Below are 20,927 nucleotides of genomic sequence, written 5' to 3'. Positions count from 1 at the left end.
GTAGGGGCTATACATACACAGAACAAAAAGGCAATCCCTGCTCCAAAGGACTTACAATCTAGGTAGCCTAAATGTTAGGTGTTACTATGTTAAGTCTAAGTCCCCATTCAGTGAGACTTAGGCTCATGAATCCCTAACTTTTGAAAATAGGACTTTGGTTTCTATGTCACTTAGGTGTTCTTGAAAATTGTACCCGAAGTCTACAAAATTTCTGATGATTTTTTTTGTTTTGTCTGCATCATCTAAGTAACAGTTCATCAGTATACAAGCCCTTTCCTCCTTTTTATTTCAATCCTTTCAGTAGCACCTGGCCTGTACTGGTCTGTCCATACCATATTCTGATTGAGTTTTACATCTTTATAATTTAAAACTGCATCACTTTGAAACAAGGTATAAATTGAGTTAGTGTGAAATATTATTACTGTTAGACCAAAAGTCATTTGTAACCCATAAACTGGCTGCCAACTTTGAAATGCCCATCTGACAAACATTCCTAGAACCAATTGTCATTCTACTGCTCAAATATCTTTTGATGCTTAAATCAACCTCACATCAGATTAGCTGCATTGGGCTTGGATAGAATCTCTTTGGGGTAGTGACTGTCATTTACTATACGTTTGTAAATGGGGCTCCAGCTTGGTTGAGGTATTTAGGTGCTACTGTAATATAAATCATCATTAATAATAAACTCTGATTATTTCCATCTGCTGTTTCATCACCTACTCCTTTCTGCCAGTGGTAATTGCCTTAGAATGGAAATCTTCCAACAATGTACCAGTTAATAAACGGTTTGTCTAATCCTGCGGCATAACTAGCCACTGAAAAACTCAGCATCCAAAAAAGATATATATGTCACCCCTATTGAAACATGGGATCCTTTCATTAAGTACATGGAAAGTACTCGTAATTTATATAAACCAGCAGACTTGCCAATTTTTCTCCTAATTAGTATAATCCTTTTCTCATAATCTTTTATAATGTTTCATACTTAATTTATCTTGCATAATTAGCCCTTGGACAGTTTCAGAAACTTTGCTGTTTTGGGGGTTGTTGTTTTTTGGCCACATAGTCCTGTTTTATGGTTGTATACTTATTCTTGCTTGAATAAAATTTGAAAAAACCCAAGCACACCCCAAATCCAACAATCTTGCATTAGAGCTGTTTGCAGATGCTTTTTTGGGGGACCAGGAGCGTAGGAATTCCACACACGAGGGGCAATTTAACCCCTCTAATGGTATGATCCTTAAAAGCCTTATACACTTTAGTACTCTGTCTATACACGTGAATGTGAATTTGTAAGATTTGGCCTTAAGTCAGGTCTCAAGATATACTTCCTTCTCTTACCTTGCTGCTCTATTTTCCCATTTAAAAAACTGAATACTGAAAATGTTAAAGTTTTATTTAACCTGCATTTATGTTGTTTTCCTGGAGACTGCTAGAGTGGCTGGGGAAACCACCAATAAGCTTGTTCCATATAGTAAGGGCAGGATCCATAGTTTTAGAAAAACATGAAAGACCTCTAGCTGTGGCTGTGCATGAAGTGACTAATGTTGACCAATGACCAAATCTATAGCTAATTAGTTTTGTAGCAGTGCAGGAACATTTCCAATATGCAACATTATGTTTCAATTAGGGCTGTCGGTTAATCGCAGTTAACTCACGCGATTAACTCAAAAAAATTCATCTCGATTAATCGCAGTTTTAATTGCACTATTAAACAACAGAATACCTATTGAAATTTATTAAATATTTTGGATGTTTTACTACATTTTCAAATATATTGATTTCCATTACAACACAGAATACAAAGTGTACAGTGCTCACTCTATATTATTATTTTTGATTACAAATATTTGCACTATAAAAATGATAAACAAAAGAAATAGTATTTTTCAATTCACCTCATACAAGTACTGTAGTGCAATCTCTTTATCATGAAAGTGCAACTTACAAATATACATTTTTTTTTGTTACATAACTGCACTCAAAAACAAAACAATGTAGAACCTTTAGAGCCTACAAGTCTACTCAGTCCTACTTCTTGTTCAGCCAATCGCTAAGACAAACAAGTTTGTTTACATTTACAGGAGTTAATGTTGCCCACTTCTTATTTATAATGTCACCAAAAAGTGAGAACAGGCGTTCGCATGGGACTTTGTTGCCAGCATTGCAAGGTATTTATGTGCCAGATATACTAAACATGCTTCCATGCTGATGACACTCTTTAAAAAAATAATGGGAAGGAGTACTTGTGGCACCTTAAATTTGTTAGTCTCGAAGGTGCCACAAGTACTCCTTTTCTTTCTGTGGATACAGACTAACATGGCTGCTACTCTGAAACCTAAAAAAATAATGTGTTGTTTAAATTTGTGACTGAACTCCTTGGGTGAGAATTGTATGTCTTTGGCTTTGTTTTACCCACATTCTGCCATATATTTCATATTATAGTAGTCTCGGATGATGACTCAGCACATGGTGTTAATTTTAAGAACACTTTTGCTGCAGATTTGACGAAACACAAAGAAGGCACCAATGTGAGATTTCTAAAGATAACTACAGCACTCGACCCAAGGTTTAAGAATCTGAAGTGCTATCCAAAATCTGAGAGGGACGAGGTGTGGAGCATGCTTTCAGAAGTCTTAAAAGAGCAACACTCCGCTGTGGAAACTACAGAACCTGAACCACCAAAAAAGAAAATCAACCTTCTGCTGGTGGCCTCTGACTCAGATGATGAAAATGAACATGTGTCGGTCCGCGCTCCTTTGGACTGTTATCGAGTAGAACCCATCATCAGCATAGATGCATGTCCTCTAGAATGGTGGTTGAAGCATGAAGGGACATACGAATCTTTAGCACATGTGGCATGTAAATATCTTGCGACACCGGCTACAACAGTGCCATGCGAACATCTGTTCTCACTTTCAGGTGACATTGTGAACAAGAAGTGGACAGCATTATCTCCTGCAAACGTAAACAGACTTGTTTGTCTGAGCGATTGGCTGAACAAGAAGTAGGCCTGGGTGGACTTGTTGACTCTAAAGTTTTACATTGTTTTATTTTTGAATGCAATTATTTTTTGTACATAATTCTACATTTCTAAATTCAACTTTCATGATAAAAAGATCGCACTACAGTATTTGTGTTACGTGAATTGAAAAATACTGCTTTTTACAGTGCAAATATTTGTAATAAAAATAAATATAAAGTGAGCACTGTATACTTTGTATTCTGTGTTGTAATTTAAATCAATATACTTGAAAATGTAGAAAACATCAAAAAATATTTAAATAAACGGTATTCTATTATTAAGTGTGATTAGTTGCACGATTAATTGCGATTAATTTTTTTAATTGCTTGACAGCCCTAGTTTCAATAGATAATGGAAATGACTATAACATTGCACATTACAAAATTTACTGAACCACTACAAAACTGTTTATTAAGTATAGAGACTCTGGATAGCTCTACTGACTTTGCTTCTTTGCAGCTGCTTCTGCAAGTTTCTCTGATGATGTCTATTATACCAATGATTTATCACTCTTCCATCCTCTCCGCATGTTTCCCAGCAGCTCTGGCGATCACCTGGAAAGTACAATAGCAGCAGGTTAATGGAAAACTTCAAAAGATTTAAAGAATAAATCATGGCTATAAAAAAAAATTGGAATGTATTTACAGCTCATATGTCTGGGATAAGTGAACTGTTTACTTCAGTTTTATTTCTTAAATCTTACCTTTATATTTCATAAAAGTGAAAAATTATACACAATAAACAAATGGTAAAATATAATATGGCAGTACACAGATCAGAGTAATGGGATATATAATATTTTGTATGTGTATGCATCTGAGAGAGAGAAACTTTTATTTAATTATCTGAATAACATTAATTAAGCGTCAAAATATTCCTATGAGAAATGTATTATTCCTATTTTAATTAAGGGAACACTGAAGTACAGAGAGGTGAAATGTACACCACACTTTGGTGGCAGTCCTTTAGGAGAGAGAACTTCCAGGTGCTTGTCTCCTACTGCAACAACTAGGCCAGGTCTGCTCTTGGAAATTAAGTCAGTATAACTACATCACTCAAGGGTGTGAAAAATCCACACCTGAGCAACACAGTTAAACTGACCTAACCCCACATGTAGACAGTGCTAAATCAATGGGATAATTCTCCTTTAGACATAGCAACTATCCCTTGGGGAGGTGAATTAACTATGCTGATGGGAGAAGCCCTCCCATTGGCATTATTAGTGTCTTCACCGAAGTGCTACGAGAGCACTGCTGCAGTGTTTTAAGTGTAGACCTGTCCCTAGACACATTGCCTCTTATACAGAGGGATATAGTTTCCAATTACTACATCACTAGTTCAAATCCAATACAGGTTGATAGTGGATGAAAGTTAGCATATGATAACTGCCTGTGTGAAATGAGTTGGTTGTCCAAAGCCCACTGGAGAAGACTTCTATCGACTTCAGGGGGTTTGGCATAGGCTCCCAGGTAGGTGGGGGTGGTGGGGGTAGGGATCAAACCTGGCATCCTCACTGGCTGTATCAGCAGACAGGCCAGTAACTCAGTGGGTGTGGGAAAGGACACTCACCTTCAAGAGGCGCTATCTCAATATCAGAGGTGGACATATTGTCAGGGGGCTGTAGAAAAGGTTACATAGCTTTTGTCCAGGCTTTACCTGTTGGGTGGGTTGAAGGGTTCAATTTACAGGACTGCCATCTGATTACTTTTCAAAAGCATTATACTCACTGAGAAAAGAAACATGTCAGGAACTTAGTGTAGTAAAATCTGCTAATACCAGATACATATTATAGTACTTAAAGTGTTAAGATATAATATTATGAACATATAGTTTCTACAGAAGTAGTGCCTATGTAGAGAATATTTAATTGTAAATAATTTATCCAAAAGCTATGAAGAGCCGATCATCTGACGTCTTGATTACTGCAACATCTGTTTTCTTTGGCCATGACAAATGCAATCTTGCCACACTCATCTCCATGCAGAATGCTGGTGGAAAGTCATTTCCCCAGCCCGCTGCTTTGACCATATCACTTCTTTCTTTGCATCCCTCCACTGGCTCTCCCTTCTCTATTGCATCAAACATAAGGCACTTGTATTCACTTTTAAGGACCTTTATGGACAGCTGTCATCCTTATTTAGGTCATACTTACAGGATGGGGGACTCTATCCTGGGAAGCAGTGACTCCAAAAGGATTTGGGGGTTGTGTTGAATAATCAGCTGAATGTGATCTCCTAGTGTGATGCAGCAGCCAAAAGAGCTAATACAATCCTGGAATGCATAAACAGGGAAATGTTAAGAAGGAGTAGAGAGGTCATTTTCCCACTGTATTTGGCACTAGTCCGATTGCTGCTGGAATAGTGTGTCCAGTTCTGGTGCCCACAGTTCACGTAGGAAGTTGATAAATTGGAGAGAGTTCAGAGAAGAGCCATGAGAAAGATTAAAGGATTAAAAAACATGCATTATAGTGATAGACTCAAGGAGCTCTATCTATTTAGCTTAATGAGGAGAAGGTTAAGGGGTGACTTGATTACAGCCTATAAGTGCCTACAGAGGGAAAAAAATATTTAATAATAGGCTCTTTGGTCTAGCAGAGAAGGTATAACGTGATCCAATAGCTGGAAGTTGAAGCTAGATAAATTCAGACTGGAAATTAGGTGTAAATTTTAGTGATAAGAGTAATTAACCATTGGACCAATTTACCAAGGGTTGTGGTGGATTCTCCATCATGGAAAATTTTTAAATCAAAATTGGATGTTTTCCTAAAAGATCTGCTCTAGGAATTATTTTGGGAAGTGTTATGGCCGGTGTTAGACAGGAGGTCAGACTACATGATCACAATGGTCCCTTCTGGCCTTGGAATCTATGAAATTATCGTCTCATTTGCTATTGAGCAGTTAACACTCTGCTGTGATCGGCCCATGGTGTTAACATTTCAAACAAGCATCTCCTCATGCTGCTCCCTATCAAGCTGACCAATATGGTCTCATTCCTTGTACTCCCACATCTGTCTCGTATGGTGACTCTGTGAAAACACCAAAAGGGAGGATGGTTCATTTCCCCATGCACTGCTGTAAATTTTGGCCTATGTCTCCTATTGACTAACCAAGCTTCTTGGGGTTCAGGGTCCTCTACTTCCCAGTCTTGATGACTGAGAGCAGCCTTAGAGTGCTGGGAGACTGCTCTGAGTCAACAGGTAGGTATAGCTGCTCCTCTTGTTGATAAGCCACAAGGTGGGAAATTGTGAGGACCTAGGATCTGGTAAAGATCCTTGGGGGCAGGAAACAGAATTTCTGTCCGTGGCTCCTTCCATCCCCACCTCACTTGGATCGATACAGGTGAACACCCATTGAAGTCAACAGGGATCTGCCCACACTGATCCAGTTTGTGTGTGTGTGTGTGCTCCTGTGCATTGTTCCAGTCTGCCCTGCCTTTTGTCCACCAGCAAAAATTGCCAAAAGTGGCTGCTATGACTCTTTCACCTGACATGTCTGGAACATGCAAAATATCTGGCTAGAAATTCATTTCAGAGTGGGTGGCTGATGAAAGCAACCTGAAGAGGTAGGCACACCATGGCTCCACCCCTACAGCCCACGTTTGTGTCATGGCCCTGCTCCCCACATGGAATGACAGTGCCCCCCTTCCAAGAGGCAGGGTCACTCAGGAACACCAGCATCGGCCCTCTTCCCTCAAAAGGAGCAGAGTGCATCTGCTTAGTAGCCAACTGCACTTGTCCCCTCCTGCTATACATGGAGTCCTCTGCTGGGAGTAGTTAGGTTCCCCCCCCCAGCAGTTAACACCCATAGAGATGCATGGGGTAGTCTGTTACACGCATATCATGTGTTTCCAAGCTTTTCTTTGCAAGGACCAGGGCTGGGAGCTTGTTTAAAATGAAAGCTGAGATTCTGCTACACTCAGGTGCCTCCAGGAGCCAGGGCCCTGGGCCCCTAGGCAGACTTGAGTGTGGCGCAGCTCGCACCCACCTGGACAAAACAGGCCCTTGACATTTTGGGAAAAGCACGAATTTGGGAAAAGCACCTAAAAGCAGCAGAAGCGAGGGTGTGAAGAGAGGCAGCTGGAGGGGGGTGCGGAGGTTTAAAACCTGCCCCCGCCAGGTGAAGTGGTGGGGGATGTCAAAGTGGGCCCCCTTATTGCTAGCCTGGGCTCCCTCTCTCCTCCTCTCCCCCCTATGGCTGCTTGCAGCTTGACTTGGCAGGGATAGCCCGGGGGAGGCAGAGAGGTCTGGGGCCGAAAAGCGCTGTAGGGCGAACGAGGCACGAATCACCCGCGCCGGGGCTGAGCAGGGCTCCCCACTGCGGCAAGGACACGGCTGTGGGGCCGCCTCCTTTCACAGCCCTTAGGAGAGTCCCGCGTAAACAGCGCCCCATGGGCCTCGGCCCTATTCCTGGCTCTCCCCTCCCCCGGGCTCGCCCCCGTGACCCTCCCCGCTGCCCCAGGCATGTGTCAGGAGGCGCAGCCCCACACCCAGCCCCGCTTCTGCCGCCGGTGGGGGAGGGCCGGGCCCGGAGCCCGAGCGAGCGGCAATGCCCTGCGCGGCCATAGCGGGGAGACAGCGCGGCCCTTCCCCCGCCGCATGGGAGTGAGCCGCCGCGGCCGCCGCCTCGCTGCGCGCAGGAGGAGACGCGGAACAGGTGGCCAGAGGCAGCAGCGAGCGGTGGCACCGCCCCGGCGGCGGCCGAGCATGTGAGCGGGGCCCCCGCAGCGCCGGCCCGGGACTCGGCCGGTCCGCAGCAGCAGCAGCCGCCGCAGCCGCCCTCCCTGGGGCCGGGCTCCTGCCCGGTGCTGGCGGCTGGCCGCGGGGGGCGCAGAGCCAGGCGCGCCCGGAGCTGGGGGCCGAGCGCGGGCGGGCGGGCAGCGTGTGCGGGGCAGGATGAAAGTCACGGTGTGCTTCGGGCGGACCCGGGTGGTCGTGCCCTGCGGGGACGGCAACATGAAAGTTTTCAGCCTCATCCAGCAAGCGGTGACCAGGTACAAGAAGGCGATCGCCAAGGTGAGGGTGCGCGCCCGGGGCAGCGAGCGGGGGAAGGAGCAGCCGGAGCAGGGAGAGGGCGCCTGGGATCAATATGGCGCTTCCTGGAAAGGGGGGAAGGTGCAGGCTGCTCGGCTGGGGAGAGACGTGGGCATGGGGCCGGAGGGGCCTGGCCTCCGCAGCCCCCCTGTCCTGGGCGAGGAGGGGAGTTTGGGTGTCCCACCTGGCGGAGAGCTCCAGGGACGGAAGAAGCGCGGGGAGTTTGGGCCAGAAGCGCTGCTTGCGCCTGGGGGCAGCGGTCTAGTTTTCCTGACAGTAAAGTTGAAAGCGCTACTGGGCTGTCTGGCCCGGCCCTGGGGACAGGGAGCGTGTGTCTGTGTGAAAGGAGCTGCTAACTGAACATGGCTTCTTTGTACCCATCGGTGCGAGCTGAGATTTATCCGGGAGCGAGATACAGTCGCAAAGACTTGTGTGTTTTGGGGCCTAAGCTCTTTGTTCGTTACTATTTTGTAACGAGCAAGTGAGCCTCTTGTAGGTGTGCTTTTGAAAAGGGGGGGGGGGATTCTTCTCTCCCCTCCCCCCGTTTTTCTTATTGTTGGTTGCATACACCCTAAGTGCACCAGGTCCATACAAACTGGGATATTGGCTGTCACTTCAGGGGTCACATCTTGTTAGTTTAATTGTCCTGGAGAAGGCTGTGTAACCGCATGCTTTAGGTTTTGTTACATTTGTTCAAAGCCTGGTGTTTGAAACAGAACAAAATTAAAATCCCCCAAAGCAAGTCTCCTTTAAAATGATTTCTCTTTCCTGAGCAGTAGTTACTGCAAAGAGTTCAAATCCAGCCCCAGGCTTCCCGGCTGCTCCAGGCCCAGGAGGAAAAGAGCAGTGAAATGTGTGGAGTTCACAAAACAACAGGCATCTAATGTTTATATCTGAAAAAGTAATATGTCCCTTGCACTACCGGAGAACAGAAAGGTGCTGGAAAGAGGATGGGCTGCAGAATAAAAAAGCTAGTGATGGGTTAAAGAGCATTTTGTTGGATTATTTGCTAGGATGATCACTAATGTGAAGCAGCACATTCTTCACAGCAAGTCGATGCCCTCTTGTCTGTGTCAGAAATGCTCATGTCAACACAGAGAATCGTTTACTCTTCCAGTTATTGCGAAAAAAAGTTGACAGTATAGGCAGCCTCTGTGCTGGAAATATATCCATTACCTTTATGTTTCGAAATGTAATTGACTTCCTACTTGCTTTTTGGTGATGTTAATAATAATTACAACTTGTCTGGAACAGTTTCTATATGGTGTTGGTGTATGATTAAATATAGTCATTTACAAACAATTGTATCTGCCCATCTGTATACACTTACAATATTTTCCTTTTTTGCTGCAAAACATTTTTCATTTCTGATCAACTTAATTCCCAGACCTATTTGATAAAGACCAGTCAGTTTAATGAAATTTCGGCTAGTGCTTCCCTCCCCCCCACCACTAACTTTGCTCAAGTAGTTGGGTATGAATTATTTTTTACCTTTCTGAAATTTTTTTCTGTGCAGGACTTGGTTGCAGAGTTTCAGTTTAGAAATTGTTACTTCAAGATTTTTTGAAATTGCACCAAGCTGTAGTTTAAAGTCTGTTGGCATTAGCATTGGTGGATTGGAAGTTATGTGCATGGGTTTTTTCCAAAGAAAACCCATGACTGGTATTGGAAAAGGGGCAACCAAAGTTTCCCTGTTTTGTTTCCTTTTTCTTGAAGATTTTTTTTCTGGGACAATCACTACTTCTGAGTGTATTTTTAATATGCCTCTTAAGTGTAATGTCACATGGCATTGACTAGGGAAATAGCATCTTGACATCTTTCAGTGAAACTTTTTACTATATACCAACTGTAGTTATTTATACAGCTTCATTAATGTGCATGGCATTTCATATGCAAATAAAAGACAATGTCCCAAAGCACTCTTAAAATTAAGACACAACACTGTAAACCCTGACTGATGAGCTTAATGCTACTCACTTAAATGGGACTATGTTTAGCAGTAAATATTTGCAGGATTGGTCCCTAATTTATACAATATTAATGTTACATTAATACCATTATATTAAATCTGTGGTTCCCAAACTGGTCTGGGAATGAATATCTGGCTGGTCATATTGTACTGGATCATGTTCTTATTTCCAGCTGTTAAATTGCGTTAAAGACAGCTACAAATACATTCTTAATATTATATTTCCATGTGAGCAAATTGCAGTATGTAACACAGGGAAGTTATGTGAGAATGAGTGGGAAGGATGTTTGCTTGTATGTTTGCAAATGGAGGGGAGGGGCCAATGACAAAAGCTCTGTGTTATTTGGCTACATTATGGGAAAAAAATAAATTAAGAACCTCTGAAATGTGATATATTGACAGATCAATTATTTAAAGATAATTTACAACTTTGCTCGCTCCTAGCCTTCAGAGCTCTTGATCTTGGGTTTTGGAAAGGACCAGTTTGCTTTTTATTTTACTGTGTGTATTTTGCACGGGGTAAGCTTTGTTGCAGTTGTGTGGGGTTGGAATGGTGTTAATTACAAAGAGATGGCTTCTATTATGTGGAAATTCTGTTGTGAAAATGCTAATCTACCCCAACTGAGACCACAGGCCTTTCTTTTAGGGTTTTCTACTGTTAATTTGAAAGTGAGGTTTGACATTATATGCGTTGCAGATCTTCCATTGAGACACTTGGATAATATAGTGTTGAGTCCATGAGTGCCTCTGTAAATAAATATATATAGTTTTTACCAAATGTTTCCCAAGTAACAGTGTGGATGTTCATGAGTGAGTAATATGGAAATAGTTAGGTATGGTAATATCAGATTTTTATGGTCACTGCCCCACCCTTCTAGTGTAAATTAGATGGTCTTTTTATATTGGAGTTCAACAGTTTTACAGCTCTTCACTTTTTAAAAAGAAAAGGAGGCAAGGAATACAATGAGTTATATATTTGAGGGAACAAGTGTGGTTTTTTTTAAATTTATTTTTGGTATCATGTTGACATCATTTGAAGTTTTTCTGACTTTTCCAAAACATACTACTCTAGAGTCAGTTATAGCCTCGTGCAGGAAAGCAGAAATTTGATAGAAGTTTATATAATGTTTTAACACTTACATGAGACTGTAGGCCCCAATCCTGCAAAAATGTATGCACCTGCTTAATTTTGCATATTGTGCGTAGTCTGAGTGATTTCAGCAGAGCTGCTTGCAGGGTGTAAAGCACATGGGTAAGGCTTTGCAGGATCAGAACCACACTGAGCATAGCTCTCTTTCCACAGTTTTCAGTTTGTGACTAGCAGTAGATCTAAACGAAGAGTGGTTTTGATAAGCCGACACAACACTAGCCGTCTACATGCATACTGTACAAATCAAGAAATACCAATGGAGTTATTCTGGCACTAAAGACCCTGTTTGGAATTGTGTGCAAATGTGTTCATAAAATACTGAGTGTGTAACTCAATCTTTAACCTTTATTTTAATTTTATTTTTCTCACTTGGAATTATTTGAACTGAATCAAAGTGGTGGGAATGGAAACAGCACCTGTTTAAAAACAGGAAATTAGGGTCAGAAAAGAAACCCTTACTATTAAAATAAAAAATAAAATTAAATAGCATATGAATAACACATTTCATTTTCTTCGGTTATTGCCTTTTATCATTCTGTAGTTGTATTTGATGATTAGGAATGAGTAAATCAGTCCCCTTTATATTTTAATTGTGAATATTTCCCATTATAGATGCAAAATCTCTCTCTCTTTAAATATGGGTTAACTTGTTAGTATGATGGACTGCATCCCCATGCCGATGTGATGAAAAGTCTAAACATTTTCTTGAAAGCTTTATTACAAGTACTCTATCTTTTAAAATATTCCAATAAAGGTTGTATAGTTGAAATATAAACTGCTCTTTCTCAACGAGTTTAAAACAAACAAAAAAACCCACCCAACAAACCCAGCTCTCAATATGATGCATTCTTGAATTGTAAGCAGGGCTTACAATCCACTTGCCCAGGATAAGAAGAAATCTTTCTTTGGAGAATGCAGTCAAGTTTGGCAGACTCTAAGGCCGTGTCTCCATTGGGATTTTAGCCACTGGTATTGCAACATCAATGTAATTTGACTGATGTAGACCCCTAATGAAGAAACGCTCACTGGTATAAACCACTATGACTTGCACCAATGCATTTTACCCTGGCTAGTAGGTGATGGGTACATTTTCCAAAATGTACTTATGGGGAAAGCAGAAGTTTTTGTGTAGTTCTGCTCACAATATTATAGTAATGACTTTGAGTTTGCAAGTTACAGAGGGTGGCAATCAGAATGTTGTAGGGGGACTTTGAGGGTATGAATTATGAAAAAAGAACAAGAAGACTTGGCCTATATAACTGAATAATGAGTTGAGAGCTAGCGTATCTTGGGAGTGTGTATGATTTTCAAAGGAAATGCATGGATTGATGCCAATAAACTGTTTGACACAGTAACTAGATTAAAATATGTATTATGGACTGCTACAGATAAGGGCACAAGCAACTGAACAATTCAAGTTGAATAACTTCACCAAAAGATTGACTTAAATACCCAAGATTCTGAAATTTGTCAGAAAAGTTAGTTATATGTTTGTAAGAAGCTGGGACATGTCCTCTAAAGAGGAGCAGATTATCTGTTTGGTATTTTTAGTCTACAGTGGCTTTGGTATGAGGTCCCTTTTTGGTTCTCATTTTTGAATTTCTACCAGCCTGGTCCTTGATTTTTGTCGCTGTAAGTGTTTGAAAATATATAAAGAATGTAAAGTTTACAATAAAAAAGATAATGCACAGTTACTCTGGAGGTGAAAATGATGGAAGCAATTGTATGTGTTATTTTCTTAACGTTTGATGTGTGTGACTGGACATGTAAATGTGCAGAGTAAATGAGAAGTTGAATATATTTCATTGAGAGTCTTGAGAGAGACAAAGCCATGGCAGAGGCCAGTAGACAGCAAGTGGTTGATGGCACACCTCAAAGAGAGAGAGAATCAAATGGGTGTACTTTCATTGGAGGCTACAATGCCGGTATCCACCAAAAGTACTGAAAACTGCCAGGTAGGGAAAAGTGATTCATAGGTAGATTAAGGTCAAAGGGACCATTTTGAGCATCTTATCTGAACTCCTGCGGAACACAAGCCAAAGAATCTCACCTGGTAATCTCCTGCTTGAGATAGTAGCAAGAAGGCCTCCAATCCCCCTATTGGCACCCTAAAGATTTTAAGAGAAACTTTCAAAGATTGTGACTCTGAGAGTGAAAATGAGGCTGTAGACTTGCTTCGAATGGTTCCTTACATCTATTTTCCCTCATTCCCCCAGAAAATCAGAGCAAATTTTTTGGTGGGAGATAGTGATGTAATATAGAACATCTGGAACAAAGCTTAGTTGTCAGTTTTAAATTCACACTGGGACAGTAGTGGCAGAAAGTATCTGCTATCTGACAGTTTGATCACCTGTGTGAGGTGCATTGGTCATCTCGCACCCTAAATGCTCGTGGATATCGGAGTACATGCCACAACTGGCGTTGTTGGCTGTCTAAGCAAAAAGGTCAAGCATCAAATGGGTATGTGGTCTCAGCTACTTGAGAGCTGGGCCTCCCAAAGTTGAAAGTTTCAGCTTTGTGCCTGGAACTGAAGTGCATTGGCAGGGAGTGTGGGAAATTTGTACTCCTAGTGAATGTGCTGCACTTTTTCCTGTTATGTGATCATCAGTGCTAGCAATGTGGCACAAGTGAAACAAAGTACCAGAAACCATGCATTCACTTCAAAATAAGTTTGTTTGTTTAAAAGCTGATCCCTCAAAGATAGTCTGTTATGATACAGTGATAATGACTTTAAAAAAATACCTGATTTCCATCACTTTTTTGATATTTGCAACATAAAACAGTTTCTCACCTCCACCCCACCCCCAAAATAATTACTGAAAAACTCAGTCCTAGTGATATAGACCAGCCCATGGTTTCTAGGGTCCTGGTGCTGCGTTGTGTAGTGCATGGATGGACTGCTGTGGCAGCATGGAACTCCACTGACTTGAGTGGGGCTTCACTCAGGAACTGTATGCTGCTACACTTTGCATAACTGGGACCTAGGTTTATGAGGGCTAGCTTAGCTGGGACCACTACAGTCACTTCTAACCCTAAAGTATTCTCTGGTGTCTCAGTAAGAGCACACAGGAGAAAAAGTGACATGACAAATGCTCAGTTGCTTCAGTGAAAAATCTGATTTTATTGGGCATCACTTAATTCAGTCTTTGCATAAATCTTGAGCCTCCTTTAAAGCTAAATAAATGTACCCTAAGCTAGCCTCAGAATAGGAAAAGAAGCCGCTACTCATTTCAGTTGATAACCTGAGGCTGAAATTTATCTGTCCAGTATTTGACTTTTGATGTGCAATGCTTGAAAAATTTACCACGTCACCCAGCCAAAGATTGATTTGAATGACTGGGTACTTCCATGGCTGCTCATAGTTCTGTAAGAATGATTCTTGACCACTTTACTGATGGTGGGTCTGAATAGAAGCAATGAAACTGAACTGACTGTTAATTTTGCTCTATTGCTTGGCAAAAGCTGGAAGTAGGAGCAGAGGGGTTGGAGTTTTCTGCAGTCTCAGGAAAGAAACACTGTGTTGGTTTATATTAAGTTCATGTTTGGAAGTTCATCACCATAAAGACTAGGAAAAATAAATATTTTAAAAATATAAGTGTACAGTTTGCAGACATAGATGGACCCTTGACTGTCCTTTTCATAACGAATATAGCTGATCGACTATTGTTAGTAAGAATAAATCCATGAAAATTAGGATGTTTCTCACAAGTATGGTGCCTACCCATCTTTTTATCAATCTGATAAATATATTCCTTAAGCTGGACAGTATAAAAACTCCACACATACAGTGTACATTATTTAACTTAATATTATGGGGCTTCTTAATATATACATATTCTTTTATGATGGAAATAATCTATTTGAGCATGTGGGAAAAATGGTTTGAGAGTTACATCGGTGTGTAATATATAAACTCTATTCAGAATCTATTAATGGTATTTCATAGGTTTTTAAACAGTGCTCGGGAGGTGGGGGCTGTGAAAGAACTTGGCATGTTAAGGGGAACAGTCACTGTATCTACTTTGGAGGATCAGTTTAAAGTCCGTACTTAGGTTGTAGGGAGTTGCCAGGCTTCCTTGTTCTAGGCTAGTGTCTCTCAACCTTTTTGTGCTGGTGACCCTCTTTGGACTTAAGAAAAATTGCCCCCCGCTTGTGGCTTTGTGATGAAACACGTAAATTAGCTTCATGAGGGCCTCTGTGCTGTGGGTCCCCAGACAATTGCCCTGCTTCCTACCCTCTAACACCTGCCCCTGCCCAAGCCCGTCTCACGACCCCCAGGTTGAGAAACACTGTTCTAGGTGATAGGCTTCAACCAGCGGGAAACCATTTGAATCTCATAGTCCTCTACACTTTAACCTTTCTAATAATGGTTGCTGATGTTTATTTAAAAAATGCCATTGGAAGTAACACGTTCTTATTTGTGCCATAGACTATGACATCTCTTTGCATCTTAGTACACTTAAACTGACTTTAGGCAAAACAAGCTGGATTAAAAGGAAAAAGAAAAAATGAAGATGATATAGACAATAAGGTTCGTGTTGCCTTAAAATTTCCTTTTGTTTAGGCCAATGAGCAGCTGCTCCAAAAGAAAACATTTTTTTCCCTGAAAGCAATTTTTTTCATGTAAATATAAATTGAATAAAATGTGCAACAGTACTGACCTAATACACTGAAAATAAAATGGAGTTTTCTTTCTATAAATCTAGAGCATTGCATAGCTCTTCTTGCTCAGAAATATTTTGCAAGCAGTAACAAAACCAAAAGGGTTGGGCGGGGGGGAAGGTAGTACAGTCTAAGGAAGTTCTGAAAGGTATTTTGGGGCATCTGGTGTGTGTGTGTATGTATGTATATGATGACCCCTCCCAGTTGTAACAAAGAAAATGTTGGTTGAGTCACTGTAGTGGCTCAGCAAGTCTGGTGCTGGAAGACAAATAAAAAATTAAACTGCCTCAGTGCTGAATTACGTTATCCAGCAGATCTCTGAGAAGGGGCATTTAACTTAAAAGGGCTCAGAAGCAGTGCTGGGCTTGAGCCTTGTAATGTTTGTCATTAACAAACTAGTAAAAGGGAAATGAGTCCAACTCCAAAGCTATCCAGAAATGGACAAATTTCAAACTAACAGGGAACATCCAGTTTCTTTCACTGATCAAAATATTTTAGCAGTTGCAGATTTTTCGACTGTAGCCCTAGTTGTTTTCTAAAATTGTTTCCAGATGTTACCGCTAGATCAAAGAAGATTTGTATACTCTCTTTGTTGCAGTATATACTGTATGTTAACAGGCACTGGTTACAGAAAAGGTTATTTATTTTCCACTTCAGTTTCTTCTTTGTGTTTTTTTTTTAACATTGGTAACATTTAGCACATAAAGAAAAGAGAAACCAACACCTAGAAGCTGTTGACTTTTAAATACATATGAGCTTTTCTCCTGTGAGTAGACCTGTTGAAAAAGTGAACAGCATTTGGTCCCTTCTCCAAATATCTTGTAAAATGTAGAGTGCTTGGCCTTTGAAGTTCTTGTACTATAACTGCTAAAGAGAGAGTGGTGTTTGAAGTTTTAGGTTAGGGAATGTCAGTACAGAAAATATAAATTGCATTCTGACATTACTAACAGCATGACTTGTGTCCATAGGGACTTTACAGAGTCCTTCTATCAGCAATACAAAAAACTCCTGATCGCTGGTGCTAAGGGGTATCCATTCCCATTGATTTAGATGGGAATAATGACCTGCAGTACCTTGCATGACTGGGCCCTTAAATGCAAGTGAAAGCAGGTACTGATAGCTCATTTCAGCCTGAGGGCGGTACAGTTTTAGAACTGTAGTACTTTGATTGTGGGCCCAGTCCAGATGTTGCTGGGAAGTAAAGGTGCCCAGAACCTTGTAGGATTAGAGCCTGGGTAGTTGCTGCTTTATTATGGCCATCTTCTGAAAAGCCATACCCCCGTGTGTGCTCCTTTGTACTAGTGCAATTTACTTGTCTAGCCTTTCAATTCATTGTCTCTCTGGCTCTGCAAGACTTTCATGCTTACTGGGCTAGGGAAGTACTGGAAGGAGAATGACTGTGGGAAGTAGGGAGAGGAAAACTGTGAGAAAGGGACGCATTCAGGAAGAGATGCGGTTCTACAAGAGAGGAAGAAAACAAATGGGATATCCCTGGAGGCTGGCAAAAAGAAAGGGACTGAGGTAATGAGAACATGAATAGGGCCCCCCTAATGAGTATTCCCTTTCAAAGAATGCAGACGAAGGGAAGCAAAGAAGTTGTTTGTATGGAAGCAAGACAAGATAAAGGAATGAAATGAGTAAACAAATGTATAAAGTGAAAGAGCTAAAGTCTAACTCTTGAAGGAGGAAAGAACAAAACTGGTAAGGAGGGGAGTGTGTGAAATGCAATCTCCAGAATTCAAAACGAAGAGACATGGGGGTATCTATCATAGAACAGGGATGAGAAGATTGGAATTAGTAACAAACTTTTTTCAAAACAATTTTTTAAAAAAGAGAAAATGTTATTGGGCAAGGGGAGGTTTGGGTAAAATGTTACTGAGAGAAATGAATCACTATATTACATGTGCACACTCTTTCCACATGCTTTCACACACAGCCTGTTGATGATGCTGAGAGGTTCAGGTTCCATTACATGGGGAGTTGGAGGCTAATGCTTCCCTCTTCTTATGTTTTTTTTTTTTTTTTTTTTTTTTTTTGGAGGATAGGAGGTGGTGGTCTTTCTGGGTGAATATATATCTTTAATTAGGAAGAAGATTATAAAGATTGAAACTAATAGTAATTCAAAAATATTTTTGGACTACTTTCTGCTTTGATTAATCAGTAAGAAGAAGATTCTGAGTCTCTAGCTATGGAAATATGTCCACGATAATTGTCAGGATTTCACATTTTTTGAAGAAAATTAGCCAGAGTTGCTAAGCTAAAAATTGTTCCACTGTACCCCACTTTTTTGTATCGGCTTACAAAGTCCCTTGATTACTACTTCATTCCCCCAAAACAAGTGCCGAGTAACGTATGTCTTCTCTATTAAAGATCAGTGGCAATATCCTACTTAGGAGAAATATGCAATAACAAACCAATGTGTACATGTATCGCATGTGAAATAAAGGAATAACTTATTTCGAGTTTCCAGAGTTGATTCTGAATGGAGAGGGGCAAGGATTTAATTAAGAAATGGTACTTTAAAAAATGAGCACTCTTCCTGAGTGATGATAGATTTAAAAAAAAAAACCTGTCTGAAGGTTTGAGCACTATGGATAGATTGCTATCAGTTTTTTTTATTTCATAATAATTTGATGTACCAGCTGCTTTAGCTTCATTAGTAAAATAGCTAACTGGAATAACAAGATCTGAACTCATTTGGATTCAAGAATCTGTTGCATTGAACAGTGTTTGCGTTTTTAAAATGTACTTTTTTGTGTGTGCATGTGCTGTCAGTTTCTCCTCTGTTGCCTCCCTGTGAAGACTGCTTGCCTGCAGCTGAAAGCATTGGGAAAGCAGCCAGTTACCAAATACTGACAGAGGTGGAATTTCAACAGTGTAGTGGTGGTGGCACAGCCTTTCCTAGTGAATGAGTATTTAACCTCTGTAAAGCATATAGGCTCTGAAGGCACAAGAATTTTATCCTGCTCTTGAATTTGGATCACCCTGTTGGCAGCAGAGAGGTGATAAACTATTGTTCAGCTCAGAGTATGAGGCTAATGTTGAAAGATGAAAATATGGTGCCGTTGTGATCCATAATTGATCGCAGAAAAGCCCACTGAAGTGTAAAGTGCAGTTATGGTCAGCAAATTGACGTCTTGTTAGTTAACTTATTTGTTCTCTGTGCAAAAAACCCTACTTTCCGCTATGTTGTTAAAAGGCCCCAGGCATGGTGGAGCAGGTGTGATTCTTCTGGTTGGAGGCAAGATTTTTAGGAATCATTCCCCTGCAAGCCAGAGAACTCAGCTCTGTAGATGACTCAGCACAAAGATACGCAGGCAACTTTTGCTGGGGCTAGTGGATTCACTATCCATGTCCCATCCCTGCTCCAAACTGCTTCTCCATGGCAAGTGCAGAAAGGATCACTTGGCTATACTGTCACTTAATGTGTGAGGGTAAAAGATTTGGCCTTGTGTGTGCCCTGAAGCATATTATTTACTTTTCTGGAAGAGATGATGTTTTTGCTCATGTTGGCATTGGAGGGCTAATGAAGTGGAGGAGAAAAGAGCTCAAATGTCTTCTGCCTTGTGTATCATCACAAAATTGTTAGCTAAAATGAGCATGCAGAATCTCTTCCACTGATGATGATGTGAGAACAGAACACTTAAACTCATCCTTGGATTTGAAATTTCAGCACTGGAGGCTAGAAAAATTTCTTTGATTTTTTTCAAGCCGAACAAATTTGAGAAGTTAGCTCAGCAAGAGAGGGGAAAATGTTGAACCTCACTTCATGCCATTTTCAGAGCCTCTCGTCAGATGGATAACCACACTTCGATACAGATATATTAATTCACAGGAATAGTTTTTTCATGTTTAATTTTAAAACAAAACACATTCTATAGCACAAATTGATGGATATTGTCTATTACAATTTTGTAATGGTTGACCACTCAAGGAAATGTAGTTTGAAGTCCCATTTTAAATTAAGTAACTGCTAGAAAAATGTGTAAAATATCAAGTGAAAAAACAAAGGGCTCTGTGTTACCCTTAACTCTGCAGCTGTGTGTTACTCTATCTAACCTAGGCTTCAGGTTACCATACAGCCAGGGAATGTGATTTTTAAAGGTGTTACACTGTGTGTACACAGAATGTTCAAAGGTGTTTCAAATTATGCTAACACTTTTTTTTGGGGGGGGGGGAGGAAGGAAGGAATCTTTTTCAATGTCTAGATGAAAAAAGGCCACAGATAGGGTTGTGAATTAAGTGTAGTGAATTAACAGGATTGAAAAAAGGTACCTTTTTTGTCACCTAGACAGCATCTGCACTGCAAAATTTCCTACCCTACGTGCACGAGCAATATAGTGCAATTCGTTGAGATATCCATGGTATGTTTTAAGTTTCTGGCATTGAAATAGTCTCTCTCCATTAAGAACATAATGGTTTGCTAAACCAAAGCCAGCTAGTAATCGGCTTTTAAAATGGAATTGTGCTCAGTGTTTTGCAAAACATCGCCTACTCCATTGGGATGTTTCCGTGAAGTAAATACTTCATGAACTTTTCATTGTTGAGCTTTATCACGCAGCAGTCGTGGCCAGGTGCAGCCCTACAAACTAAGCCCTTAGACCCAGGCTAAAATAGGTAAACTTGGTATTGTATCATTGGTTAAGTACATAAACCGTCTTTACCAAATGAAGCTTTTGGACCTGATCCTGTTGTCTGTGGAAGTAAGAGTGCTTGAGGCAGTTCCCTTTGCCAGAATGGACCCCTATTTTGAGTGAAAGAGAGAGTTGAAACATGGAAAGTAAGCGTACAAGCAAAATTAATGTGTGGTCAGTTTAATAGGATGTTAAACTGACTGTAGATTAATTTTGCTTGTAAGCTTACTATTGAAAATGAACTAATTAACTTGAATTTACTGCTGTATTTATTTGAACGTTTGGAGAAGTCTAAACAAATAGAGGGAGCTTCTAAGTATTTTTCCGAACACTCTATATTTCAGCCTGATATCAAAATTCAGTTATCTTAGTTATTATAGTGCACTTTTTTCGTGGTCCATGGTTGATAAAAATGAGATGTAGGGCTATGTGCGATCAGGTTATTGATGGCCCCA

At 40.8% G+C, this 20,927-nt stretch overlaps 1 protein-coding gene across 13 annotated transcripts in view; it reads left to right on the top strand.

Annotated features, from left to right (window-relative positions):
* Positions 1-7,883: 7,883 nt before the first annotated feature.
* The window catches only part of PARD3 (par-3 family cell polarity regulator), a 646,254-nt gene continuing 633,210 nt past the window's right edge, over positions 7,884-20,927 (top strand). For all 13 annotated transcript variants that reach the window (XM_074946210.1, XM_074946208.1, XM_074946207.1 and 10 more), the window contains exon 1: positions 7,884-8,039. In XM_074946210.1, coding sequence (XP_074802311.1) covers positions 7,920-8,039 — 120 coding nt within the window. In that variant the 5' untranslated portion in view covers positions 7,884-7,919. The remainder of the gene's footprint in view (positions 8,040-20,927) is intronic.

Source organism: Natator depressus, chromosome 2, assembly GCF_965152275.1.
Source record: "Natator depressus isolate rNatDep1 chromosome 2, rNatDep2.hap1, whole genome shotgun sequence".
In the NCBI taxonomy this organism is placed as follows: Eukaryota; Metazoa; Chordata; order Testudines; family Cheloniidae; genus Natator; species Natator depressus.
This window is presented reverse-complemented; position numbering and strand designations above follow the sequence as displayed.